The following is a 21,766-nucleotide window of genomic DNA, read 5'->3' on the forward strand; positions in this document are numbered from 1 at the left end:
ATTATCCCGATGAAAACTTTGTGCTTAATTAATAAATATGAAATAGGCAACTTCAGCTAACACATGACCATCCTTTATATTAGTTTTCATAAATTTAGTGATGCCAACCAAGGAGAGTTATCAAAATCTCAAATTTGAATTTTATGATGATAATTATTATTATTTTTTTAATAATTTGTTTGGAAAGGAAGTGAATACATTGCAGCTGTAATTTCTTAGTTTTATGAGATTGCTCTTCCAATTTGAAAATCCTAAGGAATTCATAAAAAGAAAATTGTACCACTTTATGAAACACAATCCAATTTTACTGTTCATATCTTCAAAGACCTGGTCAAAAATCCACATGTAATTGTTTCGAGGGATTTTTCAGTTAAAGCAGTGTATTCATTATGAGCTTTTTCATTTATAATATGCCAGAGGTTACAAAAACAATCATTTGGGAGGGAAAAGAGGGTACGTTTTCTTTTCAATCTTAGAAATGCCTTTGGGAAATAACGTTGATTCCATAAAACTTCTTATAAAATAGCATTTGCCGCTAAGGAATTCTTTGCAATTTTAGATCAGGTCACTGAATATCGGGAATTTTATTGCCTTTTGGTTCTTCTGTTAAGGAAAGCGCATATGCGTTTAGCATATCGGAAAAGAAAATCATTGTTTTTATTCATATTTTTAAGGACAATTCTTTTCAATAAATGTAAATAACTGTAGACGTCATTTTAGGACACATTATTATATTTATATTTTTAAGCTATATATATTTATGGATACCGAATAATAACTGTGTAGTATTCATAACTTTCGTACAGTTCCTACCTTGAAAACAATGATAGAAACAGAAAATAAATTTAAATAAATTATAGAAGCAAGATTAAACTTTTATTTCAATATGAGATCATTGCATAAATGATTTTCCTTGATTACGCAGACAATGTCCTTTTGATAGTCTATTTTACACCAGATCTACATCTTACAGTAATCCATATTTCACAATTTTGTGAGCCTGTTTGCCGTTTTTTATGATGCATATCCAATAGCTATGTGTTTATATATTCCTGCCTAAATCTGAAATCACTGGTAGGGTCTTTATTAAAATATCTACAGATTTTTCTCAAAGCTTCTATTGAGTACAGCAGTCAATTAACTGAAAGTACTCATGGTTCATATGGAAGTAAAAGAACCAATGGATGGATGTGGTTTGATGCGTTGAGACGATGTTGCTTGTGCAATCAAGGATGACCACATAGGAAAATAATTACATATGCAAGCAAATAGTTTAGATTACATTCATATCTTCTACATATCTTTCTTATTGTTATTTCCTTATGTTATGGAATTTGTAGGTATTTGTATCTATCTGTAATTAACTTTAAGAGTTTTGGACATTTTATTTTTAAAGCACACAAATTGGTAGCAATGAGGCCCTAATATGTCATTTCTGAATATAAAAAATTTGTCTGTATTAAATCTGTAAGCAAAATGCATACCTCAAAAATGTGTTCTTAAACTACATTCAATTAGAGGATATAGTTTAGTATGTATATTAGGATGTATTTAGTATGTATAATACTTCCAGCTAGAGGATGTATAATAGGATATAAACAGTTTCAGTTTATATCTTATTAGCACAAGATGTGCAATTATATTGTTCAGATATTTTCACCATATTTCATGGCATTCATATTGATATCAAATATCGTGGAAACATCACACAATATCACGAGTTAATACGGTTAGCTCCTTTAATTATTGTCTAAATTATTAAAACAAAATTCAGTGAATAAACTTTGCTTACATTGAATTGCCACTTAGTGCAGCGTTTCTCAACCTTTCAGTATTCGTAGCCCAGTTTTCAATCATAATTTTCATCGCACCCCCCGCTTACAATAAAATGTATACAACAATAATGTATATTGAGTAATTTGGATTCTGTTTTTAAACTATTTTTAACTAACTGCCGAAACAAGAGTAAAAGCGAGGAAACGTTGGCGAGAAGCCACATCTTGCATTTTGGATAAGAGAGCGGTGAACAGATGAAGTGAATGAAAGTGGTGAAAATTTAAATATTATATTTGAAATGAAAGCCAAACAGGGAGATAACGTTAAAAGAATATGAAAGTAGAAAAATTCATCAATGAAAGTTAACCTAGACGGGGTGAGCTAAATTTAGAAACTGGGAATACATTTTTTCGAATAATAAAAGAAATAAAACAGAAGCATGACAAAACAAAAGTAAAAAATAATAGCAATGTTTGTGGAAGGGAATACACACGACCGATGCCGTCTCGCGCATGCGCGGAGCAAATGTTTTCTCATAGGAGGAAGGAAAATATTCGATAACGCAAGTTTCAATTCCAGCCAGTATCATTCGAGTATATCCTTTTATCACTATAGAATCTATCGTGAATTTATATGTTATATATGTTTTCGTGTTAATTGCAATTCACCATATTAAATATTCACGGCAGCAGATTTATGCAGGCTCATGAATAAATTTTTAAGCGGAAGTAAGCAAGCATTACACGATAGTCAAGCATCAACAAGTACACAGACGAGCGTGGTTCCGAAAATAAAATCAAGGAAATATTCTCAAGAACACTTAAATTTTGGGTTTACCAGTACTGAAGTAAATGAAGAAGAAAGGCCCCTGTGTATCATTTGCTCAAAAATGTTGGCCGCAGACAGCATGAAACCTAATAAACTTAAACGACATTCGGAAACGCTTCATAGTGAGTACGTCAACTAACCCAGAGAATTCTTTGAATTAGAATTAAAATCATATAAAAAGCAAAAATCATTTTTTAAAGAAACTTTGTCTGTAAATAAAAAAAGCTTTAATTGCATCTTAAAAAGTTCATATAATTGTAGAAATCCTCACACCATTGGTGAAGAGATTATTTTGCCAGCAGCAATTGAGATTGTAGAAACTATGTTTGGAGATAATTTTTCAAAAAAAAAAAAAAAAAAAAAATGCATACCTCTTTTAAATGATACTGTTGCCCGTCGAATTGGCGATATAGCTGAAAATGTACAGCGTCAACTTTTCTCGAAGTTTCGTGACACATTGCTTTCAATACAGCTTGACGAAGCAACAGATAGTAATAAAGATGATCATTTAATTGCCTATGTTCGAATTTGTGATAATATTTCAGTAGTAGAACTACTTTTCTGCAAACCAATAGAACTCAAAACGTCAGAGCTCACATTATTTGTTATTTTAAATGATTTTATGAACGAGGCAAACATAGAATAGAAAAATTACATCGGAATATGCACCGATGGTGCTCGTTCAATGTCCGGAAGATTCCAAGGTATACAAGCACGTGTAAAACAAAAATCGCCTCAGTGCAAGATTGCATGATCCAGAGAGAAACTTTGGCTTCGAAAGAAATGAGTCCTGGTTTGAATATTGTGTTAACTACGGTTGTAACCGTAGTAAATTATATAAAAATGAGATCCCTGAAATCGAGAATATTTTCCGCACTTTGTAAAGACATGGGTTCAGTACATTCAGCGTTACTATTTTATTGCGAGGCAAGATGGTCATCACGTGGGAAATTTTTGCAACGTGTTTATGAATTAAGAGAAGAAATCGCTATTTTCCTAGAAAAAGAAAACAGATCGGAGGCCGAGAATTTTCGCGATGGTTTATTTGTGATGAAATTGAGATACTTGGTCGATACATATGTTAGATATGAGTGATAAAGTTAATGCTTTTTGTAGAAAATTGGAATTGTGGAGCAGAAATTTAAAGCAAAAAACCTAACAATGTTTGTAAATGTGGATGATTGTACTAAAACTTACAAGGCTGAAGAATAACATGTAAAAGTTGTTTTTGTAACCATTGAAAATCATTTAGCCATGCTGACAAAGAATTTTAAAAAGTATTTTCATGCTGAAGACAGACTGATAGCAAGTTACGAGTGGATTAGGGATCCATTCCATAAGACTCCCGAAGGACTCTCAATTGATGAGGAAGAAAAATTCATAGATTTCACGACAAGCTGCGAAACTAAAAGGCAATTTTGTAATAAATCACTATTTGAATTTCGGACAGGAGTAAAGTATATTTTTCTGAACTAAAAACAAGGACATTTCACCTTCTATTACCATTCAACACCCTACCTTTGTGAAACTTGATTTTCTGCTGTGGCTTCTTTGAAGACAAAATATAGAAACAGAACTGAGAGTGGCTGTTTCTAATATTAAGCCTTCCTTCAAAAAACTCTGCTCTGCAAGACAGGGTTAAGGAACTCACTAATAATTATTAAATTTGTTTTTAATTTAGTATGTTTTGATTAAGTAAGTTGTTTTACTTTAATAAGTTATTAAATAATTCGAAATGTATTTTGTTTTCTATGTGTATGTGTGCATGTGTGCTTTTCTTTTAGTCAGTTAATCAATTTTTTTTAAATAATATTTTCTTTTGGATATTCTTGCTCCCCCCCTCTAGTGTGCTCACGCCCCTCTAGGGGGGCGCGCCCCACAAGTTGAGAATCGCTGCCTTAGTGTATATATATATGTCTTCCTTTGCTTTTGGGTCCTACTTGATCTGGATATTTGGTATGTCCATGGGTTAAGAAATCGACAAAAAGCAACTACAACATCCTCGACACGACACCCTTAAAGCAATTGAGGCATAAATGTGACTTCTCTGCAATTAAGATGGGCAAATTACTTTCCAGAGAGATTCCCTGGAAAGCGGCCATTGCTTGTATTTCAGTATGAAGAACTGAAACACCTCCATAAACTAGGAATATAAACTTGGAACTAGAAACGCCTCCAAACTTAGAAACTAGGAAGTTAGGAACCTGGAAACTAGAAACTAGGAACACCTCCAGAAAATAACCTAACCACAGAAAACAAGCTTTGTGAATGAACAAATTTGTCTCCTAGTAAGGGAATAATGTTGTTTAAAGCCTGAGCCCATAATATTCTTCCTCTGATTTATATTATTCGACTGGTCTGCACCAAGGCACGCTAGATCATTAGTGAGTTTACTAAAAATTGAACCAACTCCAGTCTTTTCCATGATAAACCATATGCAATTCAAAATTTATTGAAGAAAAATTGCTTAAATATTTTTTCAGACAGTGTTATTTAAAAAAAAACTACTATATAGTAAAATGTATTTTAGATCAAATTATTATCAGTACATGCATTATATTAACACATAATTAGGTGATTGTCTAGAATTATAAGTTTCTTGGACCAACATTATTAAATAATGCTGTAAGTAAAAAGCGATTTTTATCGATATCTATCGTTATTATCCATATACATTATATTTTATATTTATTGATAAGACTGGTTATAATAATATCTACGGGAATTTTTGTGAAATTGAATATTTTTTTTCTTTCCAATTTTTATTTAAACTAATGATTTTAATAGTATTATTACTTTTAAATAATAATTAATGAGTTTCTGTTTATATGTTTCAAATGAATATACACATTGACAGTTTATAATTTTTTTTTTTTTTTTTTTTTTTTTTGCAAAACTTAGGTGTTACCTGTTTCTGTAAAATTGAATTTTATGAGCTAAACTTAAAATTTTAGATTGTCTGAAAAAGTGACTTAATAAATGCAGAAAATCTGAAAATTTAGACGAAATAAGTTTATCATTTTCTTTATACTCAAGCATATGTCATAGTATTCTTCAACTGTATAAAAAAATATTTAAAAAATTCAAAATAGTAGTATTTTAGTTGACGTTTTGGATCAAAATAACATAAAAGAAGCGACATAAGAAGAAGATAAGTTTTATTATCCTGATGTGGAAGTTTGTGGCTATAAAAAACATGAAATAATACAAATCTTACATAAATATTTTTATTGAAAAATATATATAAATTACATTTCAAAAGCTTTTCCAATCTTCACAAGAATTTTTTTCTTCACATTTCGGAATAAAAAGTAGCTCTTGTAAAAATAATAACGGTAATTCACTCAGCACTTATATTAAACTTATTAAATATAAGTGCTAATAATATTAAAACAATTTCTCTTTAATATTTTGAGTTTTTAAAGTAAAAATGTACTCGTATCCCTAATTATTCAAAAAACTCTACTGAGCAATTCGTTTATTCATTTTTGAAGGAAAATTCAAAGCATAAGTTGTTAAAAAGTTTCTGTTACGAAAACCTCTCGGTAATTAGTAGCAATCTGAAAATTTTAATTTAACTTTATTGAAATATTTTTAATTAGGTCTGATATTGCAAAAAAAGTGACATGAAATGATTGTGATAACTATACAAAAATTAAATTTTACAAGCCGACTTTCGCAGACATGTAGTACACTGAAAATATTGATCGTATTTAATTTCAGTTAAATTGATTATACTTAAGTGCATCTCCATATTTCTGCCATATATTCTGATGTTAAAGCTTCGTTATTTTAATAGCATTACATAGATTCATATACATATTCACCATATCTATGAACCTTTCTATTGGTGAACCAATCTCATGACATCATATCGCTATTAAAATCGAATCATCTATCCTCTAAATTGTGCGGTATTTTTTCATCGTCTTTAAAACTATATAGATATTATAAATAACTTGTATATATATTCATTTAATAATCGTTGAAAGTATTCTTCAGTCTTCTTTAACTTTATACAATATGAGAAAATAAAGCAATTAAATATTTGATGGAACAATGGAAACGGTTGGCATTTCAGATATTAATATATTGCTGAATATTAGGGAAACAAATCATTTAAAACACTGACAAACTCAGGAACATTTAATACGATAATTAAATCGGAATATATTAATTTTGAATATAAAATTCATTTTTATGCATTAATATTTACTGTAATTATAGATAAAAACATTCCAAATTCAGATTAATTTTTAATTAAAATTGGAAAAAAATGGCCACTGGACACATATTCCTATCCTTCAAAGTATAACCTATTACTTCTCCAAATTCCACAAATAATGTGAACTTGACTAATTGTAAATGTAAATATCTCTTATTTATATGTTTCCTCAGATTTTTTTTGATGAAATAAACGTTTTTCGAAGCATGCGCAGAAACTCGAAGAATTTCCTAATCCGAGAAGGAACAGTATATTAAATGCTTACAGTTACGATACTTTTGTGAATACTAACAGAGCAGTATTTCACTGGCTCCATGCCAGATTTCTTTTATTATTATTATTTCTCTTCTTTCTCAAACTTGAGTGGCTTCTTCACAAATAACCTTTATGAATTAGAGGAGTTTAATATATGGATTTGTCTTAAATTTTAAATATATTCTCAGAGTTGAAAGAATTACCAAGGCTTGTACGAAGTAAACAATTACTAGTTTTGGAACTCAGACACAATTTCTGATGGGTCGATTGCTCTGAAGAGCTTTCCTTTTTTGGAATTGGCGACTTGACACTTTTTGAATTTGATTAGTTAGCTTTTGTGACATCATAGGAAATAATTCCATGATAAGTTGACAAATGATATTTTTGAAATGTAAAGCGTTCTTTTATAACGCGCACATGCAAGATTTTGCTAAAAAAGGGGCTAACGCTTCGATTAAGAAAAAAAAAAAATGAAAATTACTTTAAAAAAATTACAATCATTAAACTGAATAAAATTCCCTGTCTCTTCTGAAATTTAAGAAGTAATGAAATACTAATTAAAAAAACTGGAATTTTATACTCCATGGTTTCTTTTTTTCAATTAATGTACTAGAACAACTTTATTTTTTCCTCATCAATAAATATTAGGTGTATTTGTATTTCAAATTAAATATAGTATGCTAATCATGTATTTCGTAATATTTTTGGGCTCTAATTTACTTAGTAATATCATCAAATTACTGGATAAGTTTAATGCTATAAAATTCATAATGGCATAGCAAGGCAGTTGAGTCAAGATTTTCCAATAATCAAGATGCAGAAAGATAATTATCTTATCTTCAAGCAATGCAAGACAAATTAATCAGTGTCAAGAATTTCTCCTCCTAATTATTATTGAATTATAGTTAACCAGGCATAGCATGATTTAATTTATCTACTTTTAGTTTAAGCTTAAATGAAAGCTTATAAAATACTCTGAGGTAGTGCTGACTTATAAATGTTCCAGTTATAATAATAAATTAAACAATAAAGCTTCAAATAAAATATAAGCAATCTCTGAATAATATTTTCAAACGCATCGCCAATAATGTTAGAGTGTAATTCAGCTTGTTTTATAATTATAATTTTAAGAAAATATGTTTCAGCCAATAATATATTTTATAAGAATTATTTATTATTTTTTCCTGTTTAGATATTTCGTAGTTGCGATCATACATATAAATAATGTCCAACAGCTTCCTCGGATCTAGTAAAGTGGAGTTACAGGCTGTTTTAGAAACAAAATAATTACACGATTGCCAATTTGCAATGTTGAGAGTTTGGTTGCATTGCAGTCTTTATATGCAAAATTAATTAAATAAAAAGTGACAGTTATCAAATGGCAAGAAAGGATGCACATCTGCCGAAAGTGTAGAGCAGTACTTTGATAAGCAGTATAAATGTAATGATATTGACGATAAGAGAAAGTAACTGTTTACTTATTCATTACATTTATTTGTATTTCTTTTGTTCATTTGTTGATTGCGATTATCATAATCTGATTGAAATTTTCAGAGCATTCCATGATCCATCTTCATACCTTTTCAAAACCCTGAATAGCCTTCTTTCCTTTAAAGTCTTCTGTTGTTCTTTCTTTTCTATTCTAAGACATAAATCTTTCTTTTTTCATTCATTGGGTGTCAGGCATTGTCTAGCAGGTGATGTAAATAAAGGCATTGTAGTTTCTGTAATCTATTATTTTTGCTACAATTCTTCGTATTAATGATCCATTTTTTCAAATCAGGCAACGTTCTACACAAAATTTACTGTAATTTGCTGCATCTCTGGTCAATTGCTAACAGATTTGTACCGAAAAACTAAGCTAATTTCAATATGTTGACTGATTGTCAATGTGTTCCCAGCTTTATCCGAAGACCAAAATACTATCCTGTTTTAATCTAGTAATTTGTGAGGATTTTAACTGGTTACAACATCACCCGCTCGTTGTTAAATGCGCTGTCATTTCTATCTCCAACTCATTTATTACTTTGAGTAGTTCTTAACACTTGCGACCCCATTAAAATGATCTAAACTAGAAAATATTTTGTGAATAACTGCAAATACCTGGGAAATCTTATTCCAGATTTTGATTAAGTCTAATCTTTTAGAAAAATGATGATGTGTTAAATGTATGTAATGAAATAAAATTTACTTTTCAGCTATATTCATTAAGATTAAATTGGTAATTGAAAACAATCCTCAAACTTTTTTCTACCAGTAGTTAAGTCCTGAATAAGAAAGGAAAAAGAAAATTAGAAATCTCAACATATTTCCAATACGATTTATTAATTTAAAATCACAAATTTCTGTTTGTATCAAATTATTCAGTATAGCATTGTTTTTAATATAAAATAATATTTTCAATCTTTTAGTCCACTGTAAATAATTAAAATAAAGAATTATTTGTGGTTAATTGCTCAGCAGAGATTTTACATTTCCCAACATCATTTTCATACATGATGTAGATATATACATATGATAAATTCCTGAATATGCATTAAAAACAACGTATAAAATGATATTTCCGGATTCTGTCACGTCAGAAAGGATAGATATTTGGATAGAAATATGTATAAAATAACACAAACACCAGTTGTAACGTCCACACTGGCTTGGGAAAGTCTATTTGCTGAAGAAAGGGGAAGAGCAACGATTCCTTTTGTTACGCTTTTTGTGCCATTATTTGGCAACGGCTGAATGCCTAAAAGTTCACATAAAATGCCATAAATATCCACCATTTGAAGAGGAGGTGATATATAGTTCTTTTTCAGACCTAAAAGAGAAGAATTTAATGAGGTAAATAAGTAAATTTCTAGTGAAATGAAATGCCATTACTCTTCAATAATGGTTTTAAGAATACGGCGGACTCTATTAAGCACTTTAGAGTATTATTCACTTAGAATTAAGGTATTTTTTATGCTCATGTATTGAATATATATACACCAAATATCTAACAAAAAACTCTTAAAAATGAATATATTATTTTTAGTAAATATGTCATTTTTTTTAATTTAAAAATATTACAAGTGATTTAATTTTTAGGTTTTCCATCATTTTTTCCTTATTACCCTATACAAAATTATTTGGAAGAAAACTGTGCATGATTTTATAATTCCAAATAAATGTTAATTTTTTTAGAAATATTTTTACGCACACGCTCTGAATTTTCATGAGAATTTTATACTTTTCTGAACTAAAATTAACTTTTAAATATTTAAAAGAAATCGAAGCATAAAATGCATATCCTCATTTCTTTTAATGTTTAGCCCAAATGTTTATCATCAATTTTATTTAAGTTCCTCAAAAATTAAGACACCTGGAACATTTCAAATATATTTAAATCTAATTAGAATAACATTTGGGAAAAGTCATTAAAATGTACTATTTTTTCTCTTGGCTCTTCAAGCCTACAATTTATTGAACAATACACATTATAAAGTTTTTTTATTTGAATATAAACTTATATTTTGGTGATGAAACAATAAAAACACAATTTCACCTTTTCGTTCATTTTTGTTTAAAACAGGTATATGACATTAAATAAAGAAAATATAATGAGTAAAAAAATGCACCTGGTCCTCGGGCAAAGAATATACCCCTCATATCAGGAACTTCGTATGGATCGTATCCATGGGACCCGAGTGATATGGAAGATCCTGTTGGAATACTTTTCCCTGGAATATCCAACTAAAAAAGTAAAGGAAGTTCTTGATAAAATTATTGATGCATGAGATGAAATTTTTCTTCTAAGAACTACAAGATAAATAAGAAATCCTAAAACTATATATCGTAGAAAGAAATATTTAGGGTTCATTAATCCACCCTTGTATTAATTTTAAATATTAATCTTAATTATAGCAGCGGCAATGAATTTTGGAAAAAATATATTTAATATTTTAGCAGCATGCATTTGTATAAACACAAGAACTAATTTTATAAAAAAAAATATTTTTTGAAAATTTATTACAATTGAAAAAAAACTGTATGAAAATGACATTTTATAACTGAAAAGCTGTTTTTGAGCTATAACAATGTGTAAAAACAGTTTTCCTGCAATTATACAGTCAAAAATTAATGAAGAAAAGTCAAAAAATTCGATTGATTTTTTTTCTTATTGAAATGCCTATATATATATATATATATATATATATATATATATATTAAATCTTTAATTATTTAGCATCAACTGTCCAAATTTATGCTGAAGTTGTTGGTACAAATTAGTTTGCAAATATGTCTAAATAATACATATATATTTTTGAAAGATTTTCGCACCAGAAATATTTTAGTTTAGAAATTATTTACCAAAATGAAAGTTTTAATACTCGTTGATAAAAGTATTTTGGTTTTAAATGGAAAAAATATTATACTATGATTCCGAGTTTTGCTTCGAAAGAAAAATTGTTATACAGATTAGTGAACTCCATTTCCTCGAATAATTTTTTTACCAGAAATATTATTGCATCCATTTATAAATATTTTACAGAACCGTCTGCCGTAATAAAAGAATTCGCAAACACCGTATTATACTTACTCCTCGAATATAATAATTTTTGGAAGCCACTAGAAGAATTGGTAATACTAGTCTGTTGTGTTTTATATGATAATGCTCTGGTATTTCCCTCTTCAAATAAACATGCAGGCCTGGAATGCCTTTCAGAGCATCGTATACCTGAAAACAGAAATGCAATGATGATGCAGTTGCGAGAAAAAAATTAGGAAACGACATTTTCACATCATAAAACTTTTAATCTGTAATATTTTTGTAGCATTATCGTTCAGAAATTCAAGAAAGCGGCAAATAATGTTAGTTTAAAAATGATTAATGTTAATAAATAAAGGGAATCGTCAATTTTATCACTTCTTTTACTAATTAAGTAATTTTTACTATTCATTTCGATTATATTAGGGGATACCAATAACAAACGCACAGAATTTTGATAACAATAATAATAATGCAATGAATGACAAAATGGAACGAAAATGAAAATATTGCCAATTTATTTCTTTTCTACGTTGCTATTTATGTTGAAGTATTTACCAGGTAATTATTGCACGAACGGATGGAAATCTGCAAGGATTTGAGTAGAAAGGTGGAACACAGACACCTTAAAGCCCGGACATATCACCCTCAGAATTTCTGTAGAGGTTCTTCAATGTTAGAAATTTGATTCTGATGACGGCCTTAAATATCCGGACATATATGAAATTGAGGTTTTTAAACTAAGCCAGTGCTGGGGCAAATACCTCAACAAAAATGTCGAAAGATAATAAATCGGTAATACATTTCAGTTTTCTATTGCCATTCATTAACATTCTTTATTTTTGTATTCAAAATTATGTGCGTTAATTATTGGTAAATTTTTTTTTAAAATTCCTTTTATAATACCTCTTAGTTCTTCTATAAAAAAATAGTTCTCGACAAGACTCATTTCTTGACTCCAGGGCTAGAATCCTTATGACTCTTATGAACGGTTTATGTGGACGTTAAGTGGAAGAAGACGAAAACAAATCAAGAGGCTTCCGGTTTACTATATTGAAGTTTAGCCACCTGCACCTTTGATGACTAGATGATTGTTATCTGTTACCAGATATCTGTTATTTTTATCCAGAAACATATTTACTGCATTTACTTTCGATTAGATCCCTCATATATAAATAATATAATATTCATGATTCCCTGACTATAATATACTTAAGCACAAAATGTGACAGAAATTCAAAGTATGTTAGTTTAATCCATAATTAACCAATTCCTTAATTAACCTTCTTCCTTATCTTTCAACAATAAGGAAAAATCACGGTATTAAATATCTGATGACAGAATGAAAATGGTTTGAATTTTCAGAGCACAAAAATAATCTCTAATTGAAATCTAAGCAAAAAATTGTTAAAATGCGAAAGAGTGCATGGAAAATAAATGGATATCATTAAAAATAATTAATTGAGTTTTAAGAGGGTATAAAATCATTTCTGTTCTGCAATATTTTTCACAATAATCGCTTAAAAAGTCCAAACTCTTGCATATTTATTAATTAATTAAACTTCTAATTAAAATTACAGAAAATCACTGTAAGATGCGCGTTTCCACCTTTCACATTATATATCTGCTAAATTTGGCGGCTCTATATCTAATAATATATAATGTAAAATATTAATAAAACAGAGACACCAGAAAGTCAGTATTATTATGGTAGAATAACAAATACTGTTTGCAATCTTAATTTGCCTATAATTTCAAAAGGCTATTGCGATGAACCAGCTACAGCTTTGTGAAACAAAGTGGCCAAAATAAAACAAGAATCATTTTATTATTCAGAAAATGATTCTTATTATTCTAAAAGGCTATGAGACATCAAAATGATAATATTATATAAAGATATAATAGAAAAATGTTTGCAGCATTCGCTGATCAATCGCTATATAACTTCGTGAAATTATAAATAAAAAATGATTGTGCTTTGCGTGATTAAAATTTCTCCTCGCTTTTAAAATTTCTTATTTTTATAGCAGAATTTTTTCAGTTAAAGGATTTTTCTTGCGTGAATCAATATCCTAAAGAGATTCAGTAGTTAACTTTTTCTCAGTTGTGATAAACATTAAGCCTTTCATTTTAATACTAAACTGTCTGTCTCTAAACTTTTAAAAGGAAAATTAAATCCTTCAGATGAAATTTAAAATTTTTGTAGTCTTGCGCGTTGTAAGGAAATTGATTCTCTTTTTGTTGTAAGCCTGTGATGACGCAATATCATTGAGTTAAAGCAGAAATAGATAACTATCAAGAAGTAAAAACTTTTATCAGCTTAGAAAAGCAGTTTTTATCTGAGAAATTTGCAGAAAATTGTAGATTAAGCAGTTTTTGTGGAATATAGTAATGTTATTCTGATGATCAAATCAATAAGAAATAGTTAAAGTTATGATAGTTAGATTTTTAAAAACTGCAAAAAAAATCACAAACCTTAACGATAACTTAATAATAAGAAATTCAAATAAAAGTATTTCTTTATTTGAATTCTTACTATGAGAAAATAATTAAGTTTAAAAATGCCATTTAAGTAGTATATATATATATATATATATATATATATATATATATATATATATATATATATATATTCTGTAAATAGTAATCAATATTTATTTGATTTACTACTTAAGAAAAACGACCATTTTTATTTAAAGTTGCAAAGCGAAAACATATAACTTTGTGCGGAGAAGTTTCATAATTTTTAAACCCAGAAAATAATTATTAAAATTATAAATTTTATAAGTATTTAATTTTTATAATGGATAAAATATTTACAAATGATTAATGATAAACAAAATGTAATATCCCTTTATAATTTTTGTAAGCATTAACTGATTTCAAAAAATTTATTTTTGAATTGTAGCAGTTCCATTTCTTTATTTCCTGTTTTGGATAATAGATGGCGATGGTGGATTAGGTATGCATCCTACAGTGCATTGCGATTGTTTTGATAATGAGATGGGATGCTGTTCTGTTAAGGTGTGCGCGTGTTAATGTCTTGTATTGTCTTTTCATGGTTTTGTGTTTGCTTTGTGTGAAATATGATCATTTAAAAAATGTTGCTGTAAACATACGTCCCCTTGCTTCCATTGCAAGGATTATAATGATCTTCATTCCACTAGAGTATTGAAATATGAAATAAGCGTATGTTGTTTCCTTTCTCTAAAAAGTAATGATTAAGGACAATAAGAAAAACGTAGTTTTTTAAATTTCTGTTTACTTGAAAAATACTTTTTGAGAAATCAAGAATTCGATACTGTGGTATTCAAGAAATCATCATTCTCAAGCGGAATGAATTTTCAGTTACTATTCTAAATATCTTTTTATTAAAATTTAATTTTATCATTGTCAGATTTATTAAAATAAACCATGTAGGACCTTTCATCAATTGTTTTAACATCCCGCGAATAATCTTTTACTTGATATTTAATTTAAAAATATAAAACACATAACTCGAATAAACTTCAAAAAGGGGAAAAAACCTACATATATTTTATTTTGATATGCCCTTTCTTTATTTCAATTTGCCAAAAGAAAAATTCCTTTTTAATAGTAAATATAAAACATGCGCCCCAATTTTTGCTAAGCATAAAACAGTAAATAATATAAAAAGTAGAAAAGATGTTTCCCAACGAAATATTTTTAACAAGAGAATAACGCGCGAAAATTAAGGGAGAAAAAAAAATGTTTAAAAGGAAAAGGCAGCGAACACTTTCTTTTCTTTGACTTATAAAATATTTTCGTAGCAAAATACGTGACTACTCATAAATTTGTCTTATTTTAAAAGAACACTTTTCAATTTATGTCTTGAAAATTTAGTTTTATGAACTTCAAAAAGAATTTTTTTTATAAACTTCTTAAACGAACAAGGTATATTTCTTACTTCAATAAATGGGAAACTTTTATTTCTTCTATCTAATGAAAAAGTATGTATTTGAAAAACGAATCCAAATAAAATTTGGTAAAAATCAACTATTCTTTCTTAAAAAATGTAATACTTCATATGCGAGTTATCTTGATTCTTGAACATATGATGAATTAGTAATTAAACGTATTGTATAATTTTCAACAGTAAAACTAACATCCCATATATCAATCAATTCAAAAGATTTAAAAAAAAAATACTTGAATAAGAAGTAACAGATATCCCCAACATTTTTGCACCGATAGAAATAAAAGCTTTTGTTCCAAATAACATAAATTATTTTATTAAAAGATTATACTAAATCATTGATCAAAGGATTAAAGTTAAGTTTTATGGTACTTAAAAGTTTAATAATACCTACTTCAAGGTAAGAAATTAACTTGATTTTAGCAAGTCTCAAGTTAAACATTTCTTAAGAAAAAGAATAAAAGTAAAATGAATAATCTGTACTATGAATATAATAATATTATTCATCAGATTCTCTTAATGTAAATTGAATAGAACTAGAAAGTGGATCGATTGTTATTTCAAAAAATTCTTTAAAAACATAAAGTGCAAAACTTTTTAACTAACATGAATAACTTTTTAATGAATATTTGTTTGTAGATTGTTATATTGATTATTACAGCCTTATAAAATTAAAGAGTAAACTTCTCAAAACTCTATAAAAAGTTCATCAACTCTTAGTGAAACATTAAGCACATGTTTATGATTAACGAATTTAAAGTAAATATGTTTAATGAATATGTGCAAATGCAAAACAAATTATTCTTGGGTTTCACACATATGGAAAACAAAATATGTATTTTATCAGATTTCCATCAAGTAGTACGTCAACAAAAATTATCTATGAGATGTTGTTTTTGTTATCATAAATATACATCCATTCACTGATATTACAGTCTATTTGTGAATTTGGTTTCATAAATTGTTGCTTAACTAAAATTCTTTTTATATACCTATCCTCAAAAATGCAAAACCTGAGAGAATCACAATGTTCCCATGGTAGTTCCTGAATGAATATCAGAGATGTTGGTCACGAGGTCACGGAACATCGCCCATGTGTCTATGAGATAATTTCTCTTCAAGATATCCACCATGAATAAGCTGGTTCTTAAATACCCATGTCAACTTAGCATAACTACATTCAGAATACAAAAGGTATACTTAACTCAACCGTAAATACTACGTAATGTATTGAAATAGGAAAATTTGATATTCGTTATCATCTATATAACAATAGAAACATAAAAACAGATAAATGCAGCAAACTTATGCATTAGTTAAAAGAGATGAAATCCTTCAAGACTAGACGCCAAGTGATGCCTTTAATTTATTTTGGAATGTGGCAACAGATATATCTTGACCTGTGTTTATATCTTATTGCTCAGCCAAGCACTACTATCCCTCAGAGAGGGTATTTTTGATAACTCGAACCAAATATGGTGTCATAAGAATGAGATCTGATAGCACCATATTTGGATTTTCAGAGCCCAAAGTAAGACAAAAGATTTCAGAAACGGCATAAGACAAAAGATTTCAGAAACGGTATAAGACAATTGATTTCAGAGACAACAAAAGACAATCCATTGTTATGGATACTTTGTTTCTATAATATCGTAATTGGTCGACTAGTCCAGAAAATGAAAATACAGACAGATTGGCGTGTCTCATCTATAGAATAAAATCATTTGAATTTGTTGGATGTACTCTTGAAAGAACAGTTACTCTTCAGAGTACCAAAGTGAAAATGTTCTTAATAGAAACATGATGATATTCGATCTTGCCTGTCATCAACTTAGCTTTAATCATTATTATCTTGGCAAATATGGTTTAGGTATTATAATCGCATTGCCAATGATCCTGAATTCATACCAAGTACACCTTATACAATGAGCACCTTAAATTAATTGACTGAATAATAGTGGCTAGGTAGTATCCTTTGGCTTATCCCGTGGAAAATCTAGATTAACATCATCAAATACCAAGCCGTGCATTGGTCCTGGATACGAAACTTTTTACCACCATCAAAGTTGTTTCCAAAAGCAATACCATGGAATAATGACAATTTACCTAGGTGTCACCCTGGATAAGCAGTTCACTTTTAGAGAGCATTTATCAACAACATATAAAATTATTATAAAAGAATTAAAACCAAGATTTATCTCTCCTTAATTATAAATCAAAACTTTTTCAAAATAACAAGCTTTTAATTTACAAAACCATGCTTCGGCCTCTAATCTCATATCCATTGCCTATTGGGGCGATTACTGAAAGACCAACAACTCAGTACTAAAAATACTACAAAACGTGACTGTTCGACAATGTAATAGTATAATGGGGTTTGTAATAAAAAAAGATATCCGTAAAGACCTCAGCCTTGCAAAACTGCAAGAATTCCATGAAAAACTCTTAATCAGATTCTTCTAGAAAATAGATAAAAAAGACAAAATCGCCATCGAAGAAATCGAATATTATAATCCAATACTTCCGAGGAACACTGAGACCTCAATATCTCATTCATGCTTAATGTCTCATAGTAACTTTACAATACCAACTTGATTCTGGGCCGATTTGGCCGAAAATAACTTATGCAAAATTATGCCTTTTATATTTTGTGTTTTCTCTCTTTATCTTTCTTCAAAATATTAGTTATAATTAGTTAACTGTTCCATGAAAAATAGTCATCTGCATAAAGTACAACCACTTGCTAAGTAATCTCAATGCTATGTTAATACTCATATTATCTATTCATTCTGGAGATTAAGAGCCTTGAGTTCAAGAACTCCGTGATGCATTTCTCAACTCGATAAATCAATGAGCAAATGAGCTTATTATTCAGATTTGCTTATCTAAGGATCTTGAGCAGGTAACATGAATATTTTGTGCGACAAGATGTCTTTTTTAAAAATTCATCTTACAAAATTTCAATAAATGTTTTCTTTAGGCTTTAGAAATTTTAAAAAATATGAATATTTTAATTTTGAATGAAATATAATTGATTGAAAACAATGGTTTACTTCTAAACCTTTCACTTTGTCTTTTGCAATATTATTTATGAATTTAATAATAGAATACAGGTAACCCTTTTTTATTATCCATTTGATGTTTGATAGTCAGCATCTGAATCTAAATAGAAATTATTTTAAAATCTTTACTTTATTCATAATGCCTATAAAATTCTTAATTGACTTAAATTTAATTAATTTATTATTATTATTATAATTATTTTAATTTTTTCTGAAATTCTTAATTTATCGACTTTTGGGATTTCAAAATTGAATTATGCACACTTTAAGAAATATTTTTTCTTTAAATGAAACACCGATATTAAAGGCAAATTTTAAATTTCACATTTCATCTTCTAATGTATTATCTTATATTTTTTTTTACCCAAACCTTTTTAAAAGAAATAAACAATTCACCAAAAGAGTGAATAAATTAAAAGAGCGAATCCTTAATAAGATTTAACTTCTCCCTTTATGAATAAAGAAATTTTGGCTCTGATTTTATTTGAAATAAGATTAATAATGATTGAAGAATTTAGTAAATATTATGAGATGAAAACAATTATCTTCCATGATAATCTGACAGCTAATTAGTTCAAAAGAGTCGCGCTTCTTTTATCTAATAACAATCAAAAATCAAAAACTGACTTTGATGATGAAAGAATGATAAGAATTTTCACAAATTTTATTTCTCTTACTGTAAAAATATTCTTATCGCATTCTAATGATGTGATTCGTCAAGAACATCCAAAAGCTAATAAACTGATAACTTACGGTTATTCGATTTGTTAAAAGCATGAAAAATTCTTTCAATTGATCATTCACGAATATTTTTTAGCATATTAACAAATGATTATCATTTTCAGATGTCACATGCTAATAAATGAACTGAAATTAATTATATTTAAAAAATAAAATTAAATCAAAAAGTAAAGGAATATGAAAAGATAGAAAGATGGAAAATATTATATAACTAAAAACTTGAGCTTTTCAGAAATTTTTAGAATGTATTTAAAATGATTTCTATAAAAAAGAAATAAAATTTTTAAAAATTAAAAAGGCTCGTGAAGAAAAAAAAGCTTTACATTTTAACAAAAAGATGATACTTTCATCTACGTAAAAGTAGAAAAGTTACATAATCGTTTGCAGCAAAAGTTCTTAAAAATATCGTCTCATGTTTTATAAAGTTTTCTTATTTTTATGATTCAAAATGTACACTTCATCACTCTTTTCAGTTCTTTTTTTATGAAAGAACACAATATAAGGACAACTGCTAATTCTCTGCTTCAATGGCCCGAAAAACTTGAATATAAAGAATTTTCTTAATAAAATATTTTCCATTTATGGAAAGATTTAACCACGGATAATATTTTTTCAAGATACTTACGAAAGTAAATGCATTACGAATGAATAAAACAGTTTTTTTCCCCATAGAAAATATAAACTTAAAGTTTCTTGGAAAGAGGGAATCGCAAGGCAATTTAAATCAGTTGGAAAAAATTATTTCGAAAGAAAAAGAAACATTTAAATTCTTTTGTCATTCAAATTCTCTTCACGCTTATTTAATCTTGAAGAAACCACTTTAGAAGTTGGTCTTTTCATTTCTATAAAGTATGTTATAAAACTAGAATAAAAAATATGTTATATTTAGATTCAGAACTCTTATTTCGTAGTTTTTCATTCAACTAGGTAACTACCATTTAATTTAAAAAGCAGTTAAAGCGATTTATTAAACATTGAATTCGACTGAAAAAATAAATATTGAGCTTTATATATGCAGTTGCATAGAAAAGGTAGTTTAAATATTTTTACCTTTGTAGTCAAAGTTTTAAATTTATTCTAAGTGCATTTTTCATGATTACGTTATTCTACAATAATAAAAAAAATGATGCATTTGATACAAATTATAAAATATGTTTTTTTCAGTTCACAAATGAATCCTATATATAAATATATATATGAATTCTAAATATAAAATGGATCCTAAATATACATTTTCACATCGTCAATCATAATGTTTATAATCATAGTCATAAAACTTAACATTAAAATTCCTACGGTAAAAATGTTTCAAAATATTGAAATTCTTAAATTATCAAAAGCTGATAAATAGATGCATTTTTATAATACATTGTGTAATAAAAATATGCAGTGATACAATTTATATGAACATATCATCTTAAAAATATAAGCATAAAAAACTGTTTGAAAAGTTTTTTTTTATGTTTATATTTATAAGATGCTATTAGCCTTAGATTTTAAAGACTTTTTAACATGAAGAATAAGCGTACGTTTCTCCAATCTATAAAGTTTTAATAGAAAAAACATAGATGTGGTTTAAGAATTTTTTTATTCAATTAAAAATACCTAATACAACAAAATTATTTTTTATTATAATAAAATGTAGAAACAAATAAAATAAATTATCCCTGAAATTTTAAAATAGCAAAGTAAAAATCCAGTATTCTTCAGTTTCTTTTTCTTTTCTTTTTTTTGTTCGAAAATCGATATTTTTATATGTTTGTGTTTGAAAATTTTTAATAACTCACAGAATTAAATGTATCATATACTAGCACCAAATAATAATTATTTGATACGAAAGTTACTTCCGTTAATCTGATAGAAGTGTTTTCAAGATATATCTAAAGTTTAATTATCAATAAGTTATTGATTAATAATTAATATTTTTAATATACTGGATGATGAATACAGTTTTCAAGAAAAATAGTTTCCTAACATTACGAATTTGGTTTGCTTTAGTTATATTAACGTCCCGTTTTAAATCAACACTATGGCTTTATTTTGGACATGGGCCTCGTAATTTTGAACCATGCTCAGATGACGAGGACGGCGCCTGGGCTCGCAACCCCCCTCTCCAAGCTTCCGCGTCCCATTAGCAGGAGGTCACTCGTATTTGACGGATTTGGTGTGCACCAGTCTCGCTTACATGGAAGTTCTTCGGTGGAATCGGATCTCGAAATTTATCCCCCCCCCCGGTTCCGAAGCTGAGACCTTACCCCGAAGATACCGTGGCCCTTTAACATTATGATGACATGATTACTTAGAAATTTCAAAAACAATATTCCCATTTGTTTAAGCAAAATGAGCACAGATTCAAGAATCAGTTTTTAAAAATGGAGGTTTTCCTTATTTCCATATGAGCTCTCATTTAAAATGTAACA

At 28.1% G+C, this 21,766-nt stretch overlaps 1 protein-coding gene across 1 annotated transcript in view; it reads right to left on the reverse strand.

The window, feature by feature from the left end:
* Positions 1-9,502: 9,502 nt before the first annotated feature.
* LOC129968645 (glycerophosphocholine cholinephosphodiesterase ENPP6-like) overlaps positions 9,503-21,766 on the reverse strand; it is a 202,711-nt gene continuing 190,447 nt past the window's right edge. Inside the window, exons 6-8 of the mRNA XM_056082743.1 lie at positions 11,658-11,795; positions 10,696-10,810; positions 9,503-9,896 (exon numbers count right to left, since the gene is read on the reverse strand). Of these exons, the coding sequence (XP_055938718.1) occupies positions 9,658-9,896; positions 10,696-10,810; positions 11,658-11,795 (492 nt within the window). The 3' untranslated portion in view covers positions 9,503-9,657. The remainder of the gene's footprint in view (positions 9,897-10,695; positions 10,811-11,657; positions 11,796-21,766) is intronic.

This window comes from Argiope bruennichi, chromosome 5 (genome assembly GCF_947563725.1).
Source record: "Argiope bruennichi chromosome 5, qqArgBrue1.1, whole genome shotgun sequence".
Taxonomy (NCBI): Eukaryota; Metazoa; Arthropoda; class Arachnida; order Araneae; family Araneidae; genus Argiope; species Argiope bruennichi.